This window comes from Trichoderma asperellum, chromosome 2 (assembly GCF_020647865.1).
Source record: "Trichoderma asperellum chromosome 2, complete sequence".
Taxonomy (NCBI): Eukaryota; Fungi; Ascomycota; class Sordariomycetes; order Hypocreales; family Hypocreaceae; genus Trichoderma; species Trichoderma asperellum.
This window is the reverse complement of record NC_089416.1, coordinates 5,050,276-5,067,681: the sequence shown is the minus strand read 5'-3', so window position 1 is coordinate 5,067,681 and position 17,406 is coordinate 5,050,276. Positions and strand designations below refer to the sequence as shown.

The window sequence follows — 17,406 nt, the reverse complement described above, 5'->3', positions numbered from 1 at the left end:
TGACCTCATGCCGCATCTCACCCACTGCTTAACGCCGCCGTTTATTCTACGACAACATACTCAGCCTTTGAACTCCTATACGGACGACTAGCTTCTCACTTCTTGCATGCCCTGGAGGATTCACCAGATGTCGCCGAGTTTGCACTGGAACCACCAACCACCAGGGCCCCTAGAGATAACAGACGTCAGGAAATTTATCATCGAAGACATCATCGACCAGAAACTCATGGCAGGAAAACGAAAATACCAAGTCAAATGGCTGGGATATCCCGAGACTACATGGGAACCGGAGACAACCTTACAGCTGGACGTCCCGAATCTTCTTCAAAAGTTCAGAAAACATCACCAGCCGGCAAGCGGTGACTGAGAGCTTGATTCAACAGCTGTCGACCAACTGCCAAGGAAAATATTAACACACTGCCGACAGCTGCATTATTATTCTGCCTGAAATGTTAACTCACCGCCCTTGATTCTATTTTAACTTACTCCGCGTTCGCCTTTTCATTTCCTCTTTTATTCCTTCAAAAACTTTTTCCTCCGAAAAGAGTCTTCCTCCTCACACTTTCGCATCCTCTCGCTCATCAGTACATCGTTCATCGGCTACAGCGATCTAAAATGCCGAAGAATAAGAACAGTGTGCGTCCCTCCAAGGACATCGTTCCCCAGAAAAACATATACATCCCAGCCATCACGAACAAGCAGAAAACTCCTCAAACCACCGAGGACAATGGAGATTCCAAAGACAAAGATCCCTTTTCTGACATGTCGTCCGGCCTCGACGAGGACGACGAAGACGACGAAGACGACGAGGATGACGAACCCATCATCACCAACCATAAACGAAAGATCGCCCAGAACCCGGAGCCAGAAAAGGGTAGCAAACGCCCAAAACAAGACGAACCAACCCCCGAAGTTGAAATCAAAGATAAGGAGGGACGTTCAGGAACCAAGCAAACTGTCGAAAAACTGCAGATAACCCTGACAATGTCCGAACGGAAGGACAGCATCCCACAGAAAGCCATTATCACACTGATGAGAAACATCCGAGAGATGAAGGAGGATATCACAAAGATGAAATCCGACATCAGCCAATTGGTAGAGATGCTGACCAACATCCAAGAAGAGATTGCACAAATCAGAAAAAATGGAGAAAAAACTACATCCGAGCTCCAAACAGTCCTCACCGGCTTCGCAGAGGCGATCAAAAGCCTACTGACCCAAAAGGCAGAGCAGATAACTCGGGAACAAAGTCAGCTCGAAGACATGGAGGAAAGCCTTGATCTCAAGCAATTTCAGGTTGACTTGTTCCAGGAGGATTGGGAAGGACGGAAGGATAACTGAGAGAACTCTTCAGAGATGATCGAGATGAACGGAAAGATATCGAGATGAATCAGGGAAAAAGGATAATCAGGATGATGCGGATTAGAATGCCTCGGCTTGGAAGAAATGATATTTGAGATGATGCAAATCGGAAGGTCTCGGATTGGAATATCTCGGATTGAAATGTCGCAGATTGGAACATCTCGAAGACAGGAAATAACTTTGAGAAGCATGGCATAAATTCTATGATGAGGACATCATTTTTTCAGGACGGGGGATTGTTGGGGAGTCACTACCCGACATCTCCCAAACCTTAAACTAGATGAAGTATATTAGATACCTCCAACATCGTGGATAGATAGAGGAATCGAGCCTTTTAACTCCCCTGAATCTAATGTTCGAGTTTGGTGATAAACATCGTATTTGGGAGATCGGCACCCTAATTTACATGCTCGCAACCATACAGTATTGGAACGCAGTCACCGCCTTTGGTTGTCGTTTAACACGTGCTCTCAAAGATCAGCCGACATGCAGAGGCAGCGGGACATGGGGAGACTGACCTCAACTAGACTACAATGGTTTATCGGATGGCCGCTTATTTCAGCAACAAAATCACTAATTTCAAGAAAGCCAATCCAGCAGCAGGGGTCTGAAATTGTGTGGTCTTCTATGTTGGATCGATGGGGCCTCCCCATGGTACCATGAGTCCGCCATGTTTTGAGAATGTGTTTGTGCAAAGGTCCTGATCACGGAATCGCAGTGTTGCTTGGTTTTCTACCGACTAATGGCGAGGCAATTAATCCTCCCCGGCATATTGATCTTTCTTTACGGGTCGTCGAACTTGATACAGGGTTTACAAACTTTGCCATGAAGAACTATGCAGTTGCCGATTGGCACTGAATCCATTCAGTCTTGCACCATATTCGCTACACCACTCCTTTGGAGAGTAGATCGGGGGATTGGCTATTGCGTTTGCAACTCAAGCCAAGTCTGTGATATTGTACCAATGCCGCCTCAATTATCTTTCTACATGCCGCTTATACCTATTGAGCATTGGTTTAACATGGAACCTCATCAAGACATTATCCAACAACAATGCCTTTTGCTGCAAAGAATGCAAAGAATCTTTTTCAAGTATCGGTTCGCTTTTGCGTCACTGCAAAGAAAACCACAATTCTAACCCCGGAGAATATTCAGTGAACGCATGCAACTATGAGCATGCCAATATTCAAGCTGGTACTGAGGATAGTAATGCTGAACAAGCTGGTGCCAATAAACTCCATTGGAACAAAATATAACGTCTGTCCTGAATGTGGCACTGAGTTCAACAGAGCATGGAATCTCAAACAACATATAGCTATGATCCATTTCGGGGAAAGGCCCTTTGCATGTGACTAATGCGGCGAGGCTTTAGCCACAAACGGTATGCTGAAAAGGCACAAGAAGAGGAGGAATCATGAGTAATAAGAAGGAAAATGGGAAAATAATCATGAAATAATATATACAAGTTCTGGGTCTTTCTTCATGTGAAAGACCATGTTTACTGTAAACCCCATATGTTGTGTTAAATGTATTAACTCAAGTAAAAGAAAAGAGTGCCTAGAGCAGCAAATTAATAATCGTGTATCTTTGGTACTAATAAGTGCTTTTATAGCAGAAAACAGATAGCTATTTGCCATAGTAAAGGCTCATCCTCAACGCCCCTGACGGCAGAGGGACCAGATACGTCTGCGACTTAAAAAAAAAAAAAAAACGTAAATCTCCAATTCCCAAGATATAACTTCTCCGTCCAATGAAATACGATCTTCGTAATGATGCGTCCTTTATTTTATGCATAGAAATGCAGCTAACGCTTGAAAATGTCCTTTCCAGTTGATGTTTCCCTAAATGCAATTTTTGATGGATAATTAGAGCATACCCAGCAAGAAAAACATCTCAAGCAAAGATATTGCAGTAATCCAAGGCTCTCTCTATCTCGTTATAGAACAAGAGTAAACCCATAAAGGCGCCCTTTTCTTCCATCGCACTTTCTTGACCTTTTTTTGTAGTTTTTCTAGAAAGTTGTCTTTCTTTTTTCCCTCAAAAGTCTTCTTCGTCGTCGGTGTCTTCGCTATCATCGCGCTTCCGCTTAGTAGATCGCGAAGTTATTGGGCTAAGGGGCTCAATAAACATCAGTTCAGCAGACAGGACATTGCCTGACATGCCAGGAGGAGTTCGTAACTCTTGAAAATCTGGGAAAGGCTCAGAAACAAACAAGGGTGAAGAAGATGACTCTTGAGTATTGATGTCAGAAGATCGCGAAGTAATTGGGCTAAGGAGCTCAATAAACATCCTTTCAGGAGGCGCGATAATGCCCGATATGCCGGGAGGAGTTACTAACTCTTGAAAATCTGGGAAAGACTCGGAGTCTCGAGAGGCAAGCGACTCTGTGGAGGGTGACTCTTGAGTATTGATGTCAGAAGCTTGAGAATTAGTATCCTCAGAGTCAGAGTCTTCAGAGTCAGAGTCTTCAGAGTCAGAGTCTTCAGAGTCAGAGTCTTCAGAGTCAGAGTCTTCAGAGTCAGAGTCTTCAGAGTCAGAGTCTTCAGAGTCAGAGTCTTCAGAGTCAGAGTCTTCAGAGTCAGAATCTTGAGAGTCGGCGTCTTGGGTGTTAATATCCTCAGGGATGGTGTCCCCAGGGACAGACTCTCCAGTGTGTGAAAAAGATTTTTTTGGTACAGGGCCAAAATCCTCTCCCAGCATCCCGAGATACTGTCTCATCTCTACCGCTATCCTTCCAGGTTTTAGTTCTTCAATAATAAGCTTCCATGTCTTTTTGAACCTCTTGAGAGTAGTAGCACCTCCGCTTTGAATGGCGTGTCCCAAATAGGTATCTCTCAGTCTTTGATGCATACTCTGCAATTCAATACAATCGTAAGCGAAAAACATGAAATGTTCTTGCAAAGCTTCAATTGGATGTTTGACTCCTGAGTCTACTCCTGATAGAACGCAAATACTATCAAGGATTTGGTTGATATCGGTGCTTGCCAGCCTTTCCATTGTCAAGGTATTTTCTAATGACTCAAGGATGTTCCAATGGGTCTCTTCTTCTCGCAAGGATTTGTTCAGCCACTCTACCAGTGCGCTTGTGGTGTGTAAATCCGATGGGATGCTTAATTCCGTAAACATCTTTTTCCAGCTCAAGCACATCATAGGAGGAGCATCAGCCAACTTTTTCATAATCAAGATTGCCACCGGAGATGATCCATCTGGCTCCTCTTCTGCTTCAAATAAGCGCTCGTCGAGTGCTTGCTCCTCAATTCTCTCTTGTCCTCCAATACCTGAAAACATCTCCGGTGGAGGAAGTCTCAGCTGATCCACCGTCATTGGTGTGCACTCGACGGCACTGATAAGCCCCTGTTCATTCACATGAATGTTAAATCCATCTCCTACTTTCAAGGCTCCCATCTTAATTAATTTTTGTAGGGAATGTCGTTGATGGTGTAGAAAGAAAAATTGATCTTCGGTAGAACAATGATCAAAGAAATTCCAATCAGGATTGATCAGTTCTGCAGGGGGGCCTAGAGAACCCGGGATATTAATTTGCCATGCAGCGGGGTTGACAGTCTTGTACTCACCTCCGTCGCATGTAGTGTAAGTATCAGATCTTCCTCCAATGGGGGAAGCTCTCGTTTGTCCGTTTTCATGTCTGGTGATTTTTGCGCCCTTCCAATAGACTGTCTGCTGCGGTACGGAGCCCATGACGACTGCTAATGACGCAGACTTTAGATAAGTGGAGAGACTTTCTGTTGTCAAACTGAACTTGATAGTTATAGAGAGAATGTGGAAAACCCGTTGGAATCGGGATAAATGAAGGATGTCTTCGTTGTCAAACTGAGTTTAGAAATGATAAAGATGAGGGAAAGCCATTGAGTAAGAGAACTGGAGGGTATCTTTGGCGTCGAACTCAGCTCGAATGCAGCAATGGGGGTGAGAAAAACAGTCAAGTCGACAGAGTAAAAAGCTGTCTTTTGTATGAAAGTAAACTTAGACGTGGTAGAGAAAGATGTAGGGGAATAAAAAAAAAAGTCAAGGGTGAGGAGAGAGGAAGAAGAAAAGTGAACTGAGAGTAGAGTGGGGGTTTATCTTAACATAATTTCTTTTGGAGGGATAGCTGAATAGTTTGTGTGATCGCTGTAGATTAAAACGCCGCCTTCGTTTGCGTTGGAAGACACCTGCGAGCTGAGAATCCTAAGCGAAAGGTACTTTGTTAATTGCTTTAAAAACACCTGATTGCTTTGTCACTTCTGCGCCTATTACTCTTTCTAAAGGATATCTATTTCCTCACTAGTGTTTACGTCACTTCAGCATTTTATGTCTATTACTATGGACTCTGTACTGGTGAAGCCAAATTCTAGTAACTACTAGGTAGGTATATGGCTACAAACTACGTATTACATGATCCTCCCTGCTTACTGCATATATAGAGTGAATGCCTCAGCGAAGAAGTCAAGGGACCGAAGACAGCTTGAATGAACGTCGGAAGATGTGTGGCGGCAGTATAAAGAAATGTATGAAGTAGAAAACGCGCTGCTAGTCTGGCCGACCACCACTGGAGTGAACTATGACCAGAGGCAACATTCGGATACAGCTGCCACAGACTCTCCCATCTGGCAAACAGGTGGTGATGAGAATGCGAGGGCGTCCCCACCTGATGAACAGCTCTATTTCACTTACTGCTCACTTTTTGCTTCTCTTGCGTCAATTCTCTTTGTACCTTCACGCACATTTCCTTTCCTTCTTTGCCTTTTCGTTTTCCCACCACACTTGGCGCCACCATCACACCTCTAAGAATACAACAAATTTGCCATATTTACCTCTACATACCTCCTTAACATGAGAGAAGACAAAAATAAGACTGCCAAGCCGTTGGCCGGATCAGCGCCTGAGGGATCCCTCTTGCCTGCTCCCCCACTTTGCACTCAAAGGCAGACGCAAACGAACATCCCAATACGATGTATAATCGAATAATGTGCGGAGAACTTATAAAAGGCGCTTTTAGCATGATACGCCTAGGCCTTTGCGAGTGAACCAAGTTATCTGGTGGGTCTTAATATATGTACTTCTATCGAACACTTATATTCAAAAACATCAACTTCCTCATATCTAGGTGTTTCAGTGTGCCCAAAATAATGAATTATCGAAAAGGGACGGCGTAATTAACTTATATCCATAGGCGTGTGAGCTGCAACCACCGCCTTCAATAGACTCTCCCTTTCACAATTTATCCGTCCGAAATTTTCAGTTCTTCTTTCACTGATTACTCCCTTCTCGAACCGCAGCCTTGTCTTTGGGCCTTGGAGTAGTCTCTTCTATAATAGATGCCTAGTTGTCAACAAGCTGCTCTCTTCAGTCACGGCATCGTCTTCCACACCGTCTTGGTTACCGCCTTCGGCACCGCCTTTGTTCTCGGGCTTAGCGGAATATCCTAGGAGACATGTTCCAGGACGCAGTGCGGGGACGCTTTAACAACTGATAAAGCTTGTCGTTGATTCTTCTAATTATGGTTCGAATTCTTCTGGCTACTGTAGATGGTTCTGTTATGCGTTTGAGGATCGCTCACTAGGCCATTCCATTGACGATAGATAACCGCGCCCAAGCCATTTTTCTCGTGGCCCTTGCAAACGGCTTTGATCATGGTGAGATGGAGTATAATTAGACTTTTGGCATTTTTCTTGGTCTATTCTTCAGCTTCCTGCTATAATTTATAGGCAGGACAGCTAAAACACAATTGTTGTAAGATCCTGTATTTTTGCCCTTTGCTTGTTAGGGAATTCATATGATTCAACTTCAATGGTATAGGGCATTTGAGAACCCGCAAACACGCGTACAAGTGAATATTATTGTGGAGTGAGGATGTAGGGGGCTGAGTATGCGACGCATTTGTAGCAGGACTTTTTGGTGATTGTTGATCTAGTTTGTCGATAGCCTTGCGTTTGAAAGTGAATGACACAGAGGTAGGCGCGGGCGCGGTATGGAGGACATCTTCAACCCCACCCCAAACATAAGCCCAATTGTCTTTCTCTCGGGCAATAGGCGCTCCTCTGTGAAAGCTTAACGATTCCACTGTTTCTTAATAATGTTAATGCCATGAATGGAAATGGATATGAACGTCTGAACACCCTAGACAGTATTGGAAATATATCATGAACGGCAGTAGCCTCACCTCAAGGACAATCTAGATATCCGTGCCTTTTGCTGGGCACACGTACGGCTCCTTGCTGCTCGAAGTGGAGCATATATCGCCAATCTAGGCAAAAGACGAATAAAATCCTCCTGGAGAATTCCAATGTGAAGATCTCGAGGAATGATATGAGCTCGTTCTCTGTAGATGATCCTCGTGACTTGGCCACGGCAACAGGCTGAAGTTCATCCCACTCCACTCCCGGAATTCCTCTTGCTGGTATAGTGAACGCAAAATGCGGGATGGTTCGATTTCCCATTGATTGGCCGCCAGGTTCAAGTTTGAACTCATTGCCTCGGAAATTGAATAAGCCAACGTTCTGGCGTGCCTCTTCTGTTGTAGAAGTCGACCGACGAGATTTGACAAGAACGGGGCCACTCATATACATTGAGTAACCAATGTATGCACCCAGAATTTTGGGTTGTGGGCGTCTTCGGTAGTTTGGCTCAGGCATCCATCTCGCACGATCCTCCACATTATCCCAGGCTTCATCAATGGCCATATTATCACGTGGCCATACGGTGAGCATCTCATACAAGTTCTTAAAACAACTTCTTCTAACTGGTGCACAATTGTGATATTGAGAATGGTCGTATAGAGAGCGGCATCTTGGTAATACCTCGATTATCTTCCAAGCATCTGCTTCAACCTCAAATGTCTCTGCAGTTGTTGTTTGATGGTTGGTAAGGTTTCTGTCGTCATCATCCCCAATTGTAAAGACACGAAGGTGTCCTTCAGTGTACGTAAGTCGGGTGGAATTATTCTGGATCGAAAAATAGTAGAAGTAGTAGAAGTAGTAGAAGTAGTAGAAGTAGTAGAAGTAGTAGAAGTAGTAGAAGTAGTAGAAGTAGTAGAAGTAGTAGAAGTAGTAGAAGTAGTAGAAGTAGTAGAAGTAGTAGAAGTAGTAGAAGTAGTAGAAGTAGTAGAAGTAGTAGAAGTAGTAGAAGTAGTAGAAGTAGTAGAAGTAGTAGAAGTAGTAGAAGTAGTAGAAGTAGTAGAAGTAGTAGAAGTAGTAGAAGTAGTAGAAGTAGTAGAAGTAGTAGAAGTAGTAGAAGTAGTAGAATAGAAGTAGTAGAAGTAGTAGAAGTAGTAGAAGTAGTAGAAGTAGTAGAAGTAGTAGAAGTAGTAGAAGTAGTAGAAGTAGTAGAAGTAGTAGAAGTAGTAGAAGTAGTAGAAGTAGTAGAAGTAGTAGAAGTAGTAGAAATAATAAAAATAATAAAAATAATAAAAATAATAAAAATAATAAAAATAATAAAAATAATAAAAATAATAAAAATAATAAAAATAATAAAAATAATAAAATAATAAAAATAATAAAAATAATAAAAATAATAAAAATAATAAAAATAATAAAAATAATAAAAATAATAAAAATAATAAAAATAATAAAAATAATAAAAATAATAAAAATAATAAAAATAATAAAAATAATAAAAATAATAAAAATAATAAAAATAATAAAAATAATAAAAATAATAAAAATAATAAAAATAATAGAAAAGTTCTTATAAGAACTTCATCTGGTTCGGGTATTATTATTGTACTGTGAGTAGTTGTATAAATAGCGACATCTTAGTAATACCTCTATCATCTTCCAAGCGAGACATGGGGCTCCCTCTTCTCCCACATATGATGCGCGACACTCATATGCCACGAATGATCAACATAGAGCCATATGTATTTCCAACATATGAGCAACTACTATTAACAGGACTCCCGTCGGTGCAACATTGTGGTACCCCCACCTATGAACGCCTTAGCTCTGTTGATGCTATTTCTTTATGCATTCCAGCTGCACTAGCTGATAATTCATTTCATGGCGTAGCTGTGCTCCTAACAGCTGACCAAAGAAAGGTGAACTCCCTGCTGAAGGGTAATAATGGCCACCCACGAATCATCACCTCAGAGAAAGTGGAATGTGGCAGGTTTTGGGCACTAGACATATCAGCCATAGACAAAACCTTTGAAGAACCTGGAACTCTAGGCCGCCCTCCCTAAAATAAAGAATCCAGCACCCCAGTTCTATTATCCAGCACCCTAAAAAAATGAAATAATATATAATTTTATTAAATTAATATTAAAAAAATAAAAAGAATATTTATATAATATTTTTATATTTTTTATTTTTAAATATATATATATATATAAAATATAAAATTTTAAGTTTATTTTTAGGGTGCTGGATAATAGAATTGGGGTGCTGGATAACGAACGACTCCTTAAAATAATTCTCTTTTAATTTTTAAGAAATCCTTATACTAACTATATAGTCTTACTCCATTTGCTATTGATATTCGAATATCTTTGGAATGGCCGTACGACGAACTTGAAGGAAGGCAAGTTAGCTTCCATAATGAGGGAAAATCTCTACCATTTGGAACATACACCTCTTCCCCTAAAGGGAGCGAACATGCCCGATTCCAATAGTACTCAGCCCCCCAGGCGAGCCCACCACCATCGATCTGATCCAAGGGTAACGAGATTGTTCTGTTTCTGTCTTTTGAGATCGCCCAATCCACAGCTTGCTAGTTCCAGGTCATGCTGCCTTTTCTCATTCTAAACGCAGTAGGATAGCCGTGGTTCTTTCTTTCTTTCTTTTTTCTACCCTTTTCAGTTATGGAAGTTAATGAGAATCTAAAACCTCAAAATGGATTATTTATCTTTTCAAGTCCGGTTATGGAACCCGATGGGACAGATTGGCGAAAAGAATTGAGACTTTGGAGTGGTTTATTCGTCTTTCTGGTTATGGAACCAGACGGGACTGATTGGCGAAAATAATTGAGATTTGGGAGCGATGATATGATGATATCTTTTCTTCTCTAATTCATGGATATCTATATGACGTCATTTACTGTTATTCTGTTTTATTCTAAGCACAGTCTAATATTCATTAGCAAAATAACTTTCTCTCTCTCTTTTCCTTAAGGACTGAATTTATCTGGCATACTAATGAGAAAAGCTTGGCACGAATAATACTGTGTAAATGGCGCGTTGTGTCTCTATTGCTGAGCACGTTGCGGCTATAAGAGAAAACCATTATAAATAGCTTGTCCTCTGCAAACACCAGATTTGTGTAATAGGGATCCTTCAACGTACCACGGCCTCACGGTTCTTTTTGGTCCTACTCGGCCAGTTTGCCCAACAAGAAGCATGCTGTCGTACTACACATTTACTCGCCGCTCGCACAATGAAAGAAATTAGACACTGATATCGTCATATGATAGTCTCTTGCATAATGTTTGACACTTAATGGCGGCTCGTTCCAAGGCAAGTTCATACATCGACTTGAGACGTCCGAAGAAGTTGCATGTTGATCTACACGAGCACGCATATAAATCTCCAACACTACATGAGCCAGTAACACCCGAATCCAAGGACGGGGCATCATTGAGACAATGCCTGGAAGGTGCTGCTCCGAACGCTCCCTTCCCGGATATCACCAGGCACAAAGATAAACATTCCCTAGGCTCGCTTGGAAAATCTACGTACAAGCACCCGGGCAAAGTAGAAAAGGGGCCGTGAGGACGTAAACTCGCCCACGCCCACATCCTCACTCATCGCTGCTCACAAGCCTAATAAAACACTTGAATTCTTCAAAAAACACCTATCGTCCAATATCAATATTCAGTCACCATGTCCTACAAAGCCATCCTCGTCCTCCTCACAGCCCTCACCGCATCCATCCTAGCCCGCCCACCAGACGTCACCTTTCTCTGCAACGAAATGCCCGAAATCTGCACAAACATGTGCTGGGCCGTCCGCTGCGCCCAGCCCTCCTTCTCGCAAGTCCTCACCCTCGAGCCCAGCAGCTACGGGCCCGGCGCCCAAAACGAGAGCACCGCCATCTCGGCCAGCTGCCGCATCAACAACCTGTGCGGCAACCTCCACGGCCTCAACAAGACGGGCCATCGCGGCCATCCGTACAGCGCCTGCAACGCCTACCCGTTCTCCATTTCCACCGAGGAAAGCCCTCTTCCTCCCCCGGCGATCCCCTCTGCCTCCCAGGTCTCGAGGTGTGTTCCCGAAGAAGAGCAGTGCGAGCAACGCACCCAACTCGAGCTCCTCGCGCAACGACTACAGAAGCAACAGCAGCAGCAAGGCGGACAACAACAAGGCCCACGCCAGCTCTCCATCAACTTTGGCAACCCTGGAGGCATCAAGTACTGCAACAACGACCCTTGCGTCAACGATGGGTTCGAAGTCCAAAACAGTTCCATTAGGAGGCGATCCGAGGCGCCGCTGTTCAAATACTACAAGACCAGGTCTGGCATAATCATAGCTTCGCTCGACGACATTGACATGCCGTCTGCTATTACTCGTCGCGTGGGCAGTGGCGAATCGATCCCTGATGGATTTCGCACTTGGTTCGAACAGTCGCGCGAGGTGAGGGTACACATGGTGGAGGATGCCATCACGCAGCGTCTATCCGCCCAACCATTCGTGGTATAAAGGTATTTGCCAGGAGGCCGGCTGGATCATAGAATAAGATAGAAGTTTTTAGGTGAAGAATGCAAATAAAGTGAATTACATAAAAAAGTGTTTCCCTATGCTAGATTCGTACCGACTCAAGAATATGACTCCAATGATTGTCCCTGGGGTATCTCAGCTTTCCCAACGCTTCTTTTCAAAGAACAAACGCCCATATCCATAAATAAGTGCTTTCAAGTCAAAAAATATCCTGCCGCTGATACCACCGCCTATTTGATGTGAACCTCCAATGTGTCCATGTCGTTAATATCCACATCCTCCATCGTCTGATGCTCCTCAAGCCGGTCGCCGTCAAACCATATGCCCACGTCCTTGCTCGACGGAATATTCCTCTGAGTCCGGAATCCAACAATGAGCGTCTCGACTGTAGTTTCCAGCCGCACAGTCAACTTGACTGCCTCCATATCCTTGGCTCTGAGCACAATGCGCAGCTTAGTCTCCTTGGCTTGCTCTTCTTGCGTCGATTCCTCGTCTGACAGCTCACCAGCCTCTCTCTTCATGCGTAGCTCTTCTTCGAGTTCCATCTGCTGGAAGCCTTCCGTCGTCCACGCCTCAAAGACCACCTTTGTTCGTCCATCTTGAAGCCCTCCCTTGGCATATTCATCGGCAATGATTTTGCCGTCGCCTTGCGGTCGGATCCCCAGTCCAAGCAGTGAAGAATACGTGTACACCTTCTTTCGCTGCCATGTCAAGATGACATCTTCGGCTGAAGCGATTGGCATCTCCACTTGCTTATTCCTTTCCTGAAGTGCAAACCAGCTATCGCGTATCAGGCGAATAGGCCTGTCAAACTGATACTTCATAATGGCGACTTTGGTGCCAGGAATGTTGGATCTGACCAAAATTTCAGCTGCCGCGTCCTTCTTGGCGGCCTTGTCGGAATCCATCTGCATCATGTCCTTGTTGCGAGCGCGCTGCTCCTCAGCCTTGCGAACATAGTCGGCGAATTCGTCGTCGTCATCATCTTCAATCTCCGTCACTGCTTGAGGCTTGGGGGTAACGGATGGTGACCCAGCGTCAACGACTCCTGAGCTAACAATTTCGATGCTATCTTCTCGTTGTCCAAGAGACTCGAGCGCATTCGTGCCGTCGTTCCCGCCATCGAAATTAGGATCAGAATCAGAGTCAGAGTCAAGTAATATTATCGGTGCCTCGGTCGGCGTGACAGACTGTTTCTTGGATCGTTTGCTAGGGGTGGCGGTAATAGAATCTGGTAGCGTTGACTGCGATGGAGAGTCGTTGAAGGGGTCGTCATCCAAAGGCTCTACTGCGGATCGCTGCCGCTTGGACGACCTTGAATCTTGTTCCGAATCACCTCTCGAGCGTTTCGAAGAAGGAGGAGTAGCCAATTTCCTGGTGGGAGATTGTTAGCAGCTGGGGACGTCGTTGGCGGATAACAGCGGCGTAACCCACCTGACGCTGTCTTCGTCCATTGCTAGAGATTCGTCCACCGGGGTCGCCTGCGTCGCCTCGGCGGTAACCGGCAAAGACGAAAGACCATCCTCGTCTGAATCCAAGAGCTGTTTTCCAGCTGTATCTGAAAGGCGACGCTCTTCCGCTTGCTTCTGCTTCCTTCTCAGCTTTCGCTGTCTCTCAGCGGCCACGATGGACTCCATTTCTCTGGACTGGCGGAACAAGTCCAGGCCATCGTCATCGTCATCGTCGCTGCCCTCCCTCCGCTTGCCATCCTTTACAGAAACATCAGGCTTCGATACCGGGGCCGCCTTGCGCAAGGCTGTCGGTTTAAACGGGAGCTTCTTCTTAGCTGGCGCAGCGGCGGTTGCTCCATCACTCATGGCGAGGATCTGCTCGGGACGACCTGGTCGTCGTGACCGAATCTAAAATCGGCGACGAAGCCTGCGCAAAAGAAAAAAGCCCAAGAGAAGCGCAAAAAACGAGATATGAAGCTGGCAGAATAGCTGCCCGGCGCGGCGCACAAAGAGAGAGAAGTACTAATGTATCTTTTGAAGCGGGAATGGTATGACGATCTCTTCGGCAGCTCGAATAAATACTGTGATGCGCGCGCCACTATTTACAGCGCCCAATTGAAAATTTCCGGGGACTTGTTAGGGGAATTCACAGGCGCGGTGCACCGCTAATCAGAGCTGCTAACTGCTATGGTGGGGTTACAGTGCGAACCGAGCCTCATTCCTTCCAGCCGCCTATCTGAGCAAATGTACCTTTTTTGGCTTTATCTTATCAAGCCTCTGGGCCGCCGCAGGCCAAACTTCCCCACGACAAAAGCAAGCCCGCCCTACCGGTTCCTTAAACCACCACACCACGACGTCATGGAGAACGGCGGCATCTCACAGGGCGAGGGCAAGGACCCGTCCAGCTTCCTCAGTGATATTATCGGCAACTCTGTCATTGTGAAGCTCAATTCCGGCGTGGTTTACAAGGGTGAGTTTCTCGACTCTCAAGGGGAGGTGGCGGCCAACTCTCGTGAAAAAGGCGTAAGGCGACCTAACTTTGGTGGGATTCTCCAGGAGAACTGCAATCTGTGGACGGATACATGAACATTGCGCTGGAGAAGACGGTGGAATATGTCAACGGCGCCAAGCGGAGGGAGTATGGCGATACCTTTGTGCGAGGCAACAATGGTGAGAGAGTCACGGATAATCTTAACATGTCAACGAAGAAGTGAGATGAGCTAACTTTTTTGACAGTCATGTATATTTCAGCGGACTCATAATTGATACACAATGAAATTCCATTTAAGTGCAATGAACTTTACTACTTCGTCTCTACTACAGCAATCTTTACTGCGCCTTTGATTCATGATTTTCCTACAGATACGAGGCCATCCTCACAGCTTCCTACTCCATGCCAAGAGCGTCACTCCATGCACGCCCATCTCGCCCTTGCCATTCACTTCGCCATTCTTCTCATTCACCTCCTCATCAAACTTCGCCTTGAACGAAGCCTTGTCCTCGCCCTCCAAGGTATACACATGGCTAAGCGTGTGCACCCGGTTCCACACCGCATCCTTCTCCAGCCAGACGGTCCATGGGACCTTTTCCTCTCCGATTGGTGTCGAGAACAGGGGCTTTTCTAATCTGGCCTGGCGGTCGAACACCAGCGGCCATTTGTTGTGGCGGAACCGTGGGGGGCCAAAGTCCGGGAGGGCAAAGATGCGGGCGTTCAAGGCCTCTGCCCATTTGCTGCTCGCAGGCCACGATGCTGGCTTGTTATCTGTGGGTGCGTGCGGGTGTCAGTCAGTCCCTAAGCCATCAGCGCAAAAGAAAATTTAAAGACTTACAGTCTTCCACATTCCAAATCATTCCCAGGGTACCTCCTGGCTTGAGTACTCGATGAATCTCTGCCAGTGAAGCCTCAGTCGCAAACCTCCACAACTAATCAGCTTACCCAAACTGTACTTCATTTTCCTTTTTAAAAGCCATACCAGTGAAATGCCTGAGCAACCACAATCCCATCTGCCCACCCATCCTCAACATCCATCTTCTCAGCAGTCCCCTCCTTCGCCGTCACGCCTCTCAGCCCCTTCTCAACGAGCGTCTCCCTCATCGACTCCGTAGGCTCCACCGCCAGGATCTCATACTCCTCCGGCCGAGCTGCCAGCAGCTCCGTGAACTTGCCCGTGCCGGCCGCCAGGTCGATGATTCTCGCCTTGGGCTTGCCCGCCACGCCGAGACGAGTCAGGAGGCTCTGGACAGCTTCGGCAGGGTACGACGGCCGGTGCGTGTCGTAGGCTCTGGCGTCTTTGAAGCCGGTTGACGAGGCCTGGAGGTACTCTACAGACGCCATTTTTGGGTTGCTTCACTGAAGAGACTTTTACAATATATTATACAGAATATTAAGCCTTTAGAAAATGTCTGTTTTTCTGATTTTCTTCACGGCGCTTTCTAGCTATATAGTCCCGTCTCTCAACATCGAGCTTCTACCCTCATGCCCACTAAAGCGGAGGTCTGACGCCAATTCCGTACTTATTCCCGTGCCGGTGTGCCGGGTTCGGCGTGGGCAAGTGCCGATGCTGTGACTCTCTTCTCGAATCAACTGGCGAGATGCCGACTAATGGATTGCGTCTTTGACTCTAATTTTGTGTATGTGGAGAGCAGATGGCAGGGGTAAATCACATCTAGATCAGGCGGATTGTAGATGGTAGTAATTTTTTTGGGTTTGTTTCTTTGTCCGATAATTTAGCTATTCGCAAATGGCCGCATGGCAAAAATCTAAGTCCATCAGGTTTTCTTTATAAAATGTAACTCATGAACGCAATGAAAACAGACATCAAGTCATTATACCCACGTGAAAATCATAGCCCCAACAGGGGGCCGTCAGTATGCTCTTTTTTCCCTTGTTCCATCATTAATTTCGTACTGGTCTATAGAAATGCGATTTCTTCTGTAGCCTAGAAGGGCCTGGCTGTGCTCGTTGGCTGGCCACCTCTAAGCTCTCTGCATCAGAGCTGCTATATCCTTGATCCCAAGGTACGGACGGAGGGGCGTCGTAGAATTCGTTTGTCCCGGTTCTGGATATGTCAGAGTAGTATTCTGTGGATCCCTGAAGGATTGGCTTTGAACTGGCATATGAGTTTCTCGAGTGGGGAATCACAAACTCGCCCATGGATGACGAGGCCATGCTGTTGCGGTTGGCAGAGGAGCTGCGAGAAGCCATTTGGCGGGCAATATTTCGTCGCTGAGCATCGAGTGACCCCTCAGGCGTATTGGAATTCACTGGTTGCTGGAATCGACGCTGTCGTACATCATTTATGTCGCTATCGTCAGCCTGCGGAGGTGTTGAAGAACCCGACGTAGGTGTCGTCTGAGGTGGTGACGATGATGAGTTCGTCTCGGTAACTTCCACTGACGTATATCGAGCCTTTCCTTTCCCCTTTTCCTTTAATTTTGCTTTTAAGCCTGTAGGGTCGCCAATCAGAGTGGGCGAAGAGGCGGCATGACTGGAACCAGGAGTGTTAGGCCGTGATATCCAGATGCCCTCGACTTCAACACCACTTTGTATTGCGCGCACCCCAAAGGGAATATCCGTGATGCCGCGAGCGTTGATACCGCAATACCGCATCTCTGCCAATCGCACGCGCCGTTCTTCGTCTATCAATTCGAGCCTTGCAATTTTGCGGTTCGTCCACCATAGTCGCACCAGCCCAAAGGCGAAGACTAACACGATGGAGCATGCCAAGACCTATATATAAAAAATGGGTTAGAAATTCAATGTACTGGTAATTTAAAGAAAATATGGTCAAGCAGGGCAATCAGTATAGACTATAAGCACTTACAAAGCTCATTTCCTCCCACAACTCCCATCCAGTGAAGAAAGCACCCATGTTGACGAAGACTGTTGGAGGCTGCGACCCACCAGGAGCAGTCTGTGTTAGCCGGCGACAGCAATGAAGTAGT

The 17,406-nt window shown here is 45.7% G+C and overlaps 8 protein-coding genes across 8 annotated transcripts; 3 read left to right on the top strand and 5 right to left on the bottom strand.

Annotated features, from left to right (window-relative positions):
* Positions 1-615: 615 nt before the first annotated feature.
* TrAFT101_003975 (uncharacterized protein) lies at positions 616-1,341 on the top strand (the record flags this gene model as incomplete). The annotated part of the gene is made up of 1 exon (XM_066127037.1): positions 616-1,341. The coding sequence occupies one exon, from the start codon at positions 616-618 to the stop codon at positions 1,339-1,341; it is 726 nt and encodes a 241-aa protein (XP_065983145.1).
* A 2,058-nt stretch (positions 1,342-3,399) lies between these two features.
* On the bottom strand, positions 3,400-5,061 carry TrAFT101_003974 (uncharacterized protein; the record flags this gene model as incomplete). Its single annotated transcript, XM_024898694.2, has 2 exons — positions 3,400-4,880; positions 4,938-5,061. The coding sequence occupies 2 exons, from the start codon at positions 5,059-5,061 to the stop codon at positions 3,400-3,402; spliced, it is 1,605 nt and encodes a 534-aa protein (XP_024766252.2).
* A 2,465-nt stretch (positions 5,062-7,526) lies between these two features.
* TrAFT101_003973 (uncharacterized protein) lies at positions 7,527-8,045 on the bottom strand (the record flags this gene model as incomplete). Its single annotated transcript, XM_024906134.2, has 1 exon — positions 7,527-8,045. The coding sequence occupies one exon, from the start codon at positions 8,043-8,045 to the stop codon at positions 7,527-7,529; it is 519 nt and encodes a 172-aa protein (XP_024766253.2).
* A 3,065-nt stretch (positions 8,046-11,110) lies between these two features.
* Positions 11,111-11,992, top strand: TrAFT101_003972 (uncharacterized protein; the record flags this gene model as incomplete). The annotated part of the gene is made up of 1 exon (XM_024902236.2): positions 11,111-11,992. Exon 1 carries the CDS (start codon positions 11,177-11,179, stop codon positions 11,990-11,992), a length of 816 nt encoding a protein of 271 aa, XP_024766254.2. The 5' UTR covers positions 11,111-11,176.
* A 52-nt stretch (positions 11,993-12,044) lies between these two features.
* Positions 12,045-14,022, bottom strand: TrAFT101_003971 (uncharacterized protein). Its single transcript, XM_024898792.2, has 2 exons — positions 13,445-14,022; positions 12,045-13,384 (listed from the first exon to the last, which is right to left on the bottom strand). The coding sequence occupies exons 1-2, from the start codon at positions 13,825-13,827 to the stop codon at positions 12,241-12,243; spliced, it is 1,527 nt and encodes a 508-aa protein (XP_024766255.2). The 5' UTR covers positions 13,828-14,022; the 3' UTR covers positions 12,045-12,240.
* Positions 14,023-14,205: 183 nt separating this feature from the next.
* On the top strand, positions 14,206-14,751 carry LSM6 (U4/U6-U5 snRNP complex subunit lsm6; the record flags this gene model as incomplete). The annotated part of the gene is made up of 3 exons (XM_024898939.2): positions 14,206-14,431; positions 14,518-14,631; positions 14,698-14,751. The coding sequence occupies 3 exons, from the start codon at positions 14,206-14,208 to the stop codon at positions 14,721-14,723; spliced, it is 366 nt and encodes a 121-aa protein (XP_024766256.2). The 3' UTR covers positions 14,724-14,751.
* An 86-nt stretch (positions 14,752-14,837) lies between these two features.
* On the bottom strand, positions 14,838-15,796 carry TrAFT101_003969 (uncharacterized protein; the record flags this gene model as incomplete). Its single annotated transcript, XM_024903038.2, has 3 exons — positions 14,838-15,223; positions 15,291-15,376; positions 15,435-15,796. The coding sequence occupies 3 exons, from the start codon at positions 15,794-15,796 to the stop codon at positions 14,838-14,840; spliced, it is 834 nt and encodes a 277-aa protein (XP_024766257.1).
* A 561-nt stretch (positions 15,797-16,357) lies between these two features.
* Positions 16,358-17,333, bottom strand: TrAFT101_003968 (uncharacterized protein; the record flags this gene model as incomplete). Its single annotated transcript, XM_024903136.2, has 2 exons — positions 16,358-17,191; positions 17,286-17,333. 2 exons carry the CDS (start codon positions 17,331-17,333, stop codon positions 16,358-16,360), a joined length of 882 nt encoding a protein of 293 aa, XP_024766258.1.
* Between the last annotated feature and the right edge of the window lie 73 nt (positions 17,334-17,406).

Coding starts and splice junctions, on each gene's coding strand:
- TrAFT101_003971 (XM_024898792.2), bottom strand. CDS start 13,827: ATGAGTGATGGAGCAACCGCCGCTGCGCCAGCTAAGAAGAAGCTCCCG. Junction 13,385..13,444: donor ATGGACGAAGACAGCGTCAG/GTGGGTTACGCC, acceptor ATCTCCCACCAG/GAAATTGGCTACTCCTCCTT.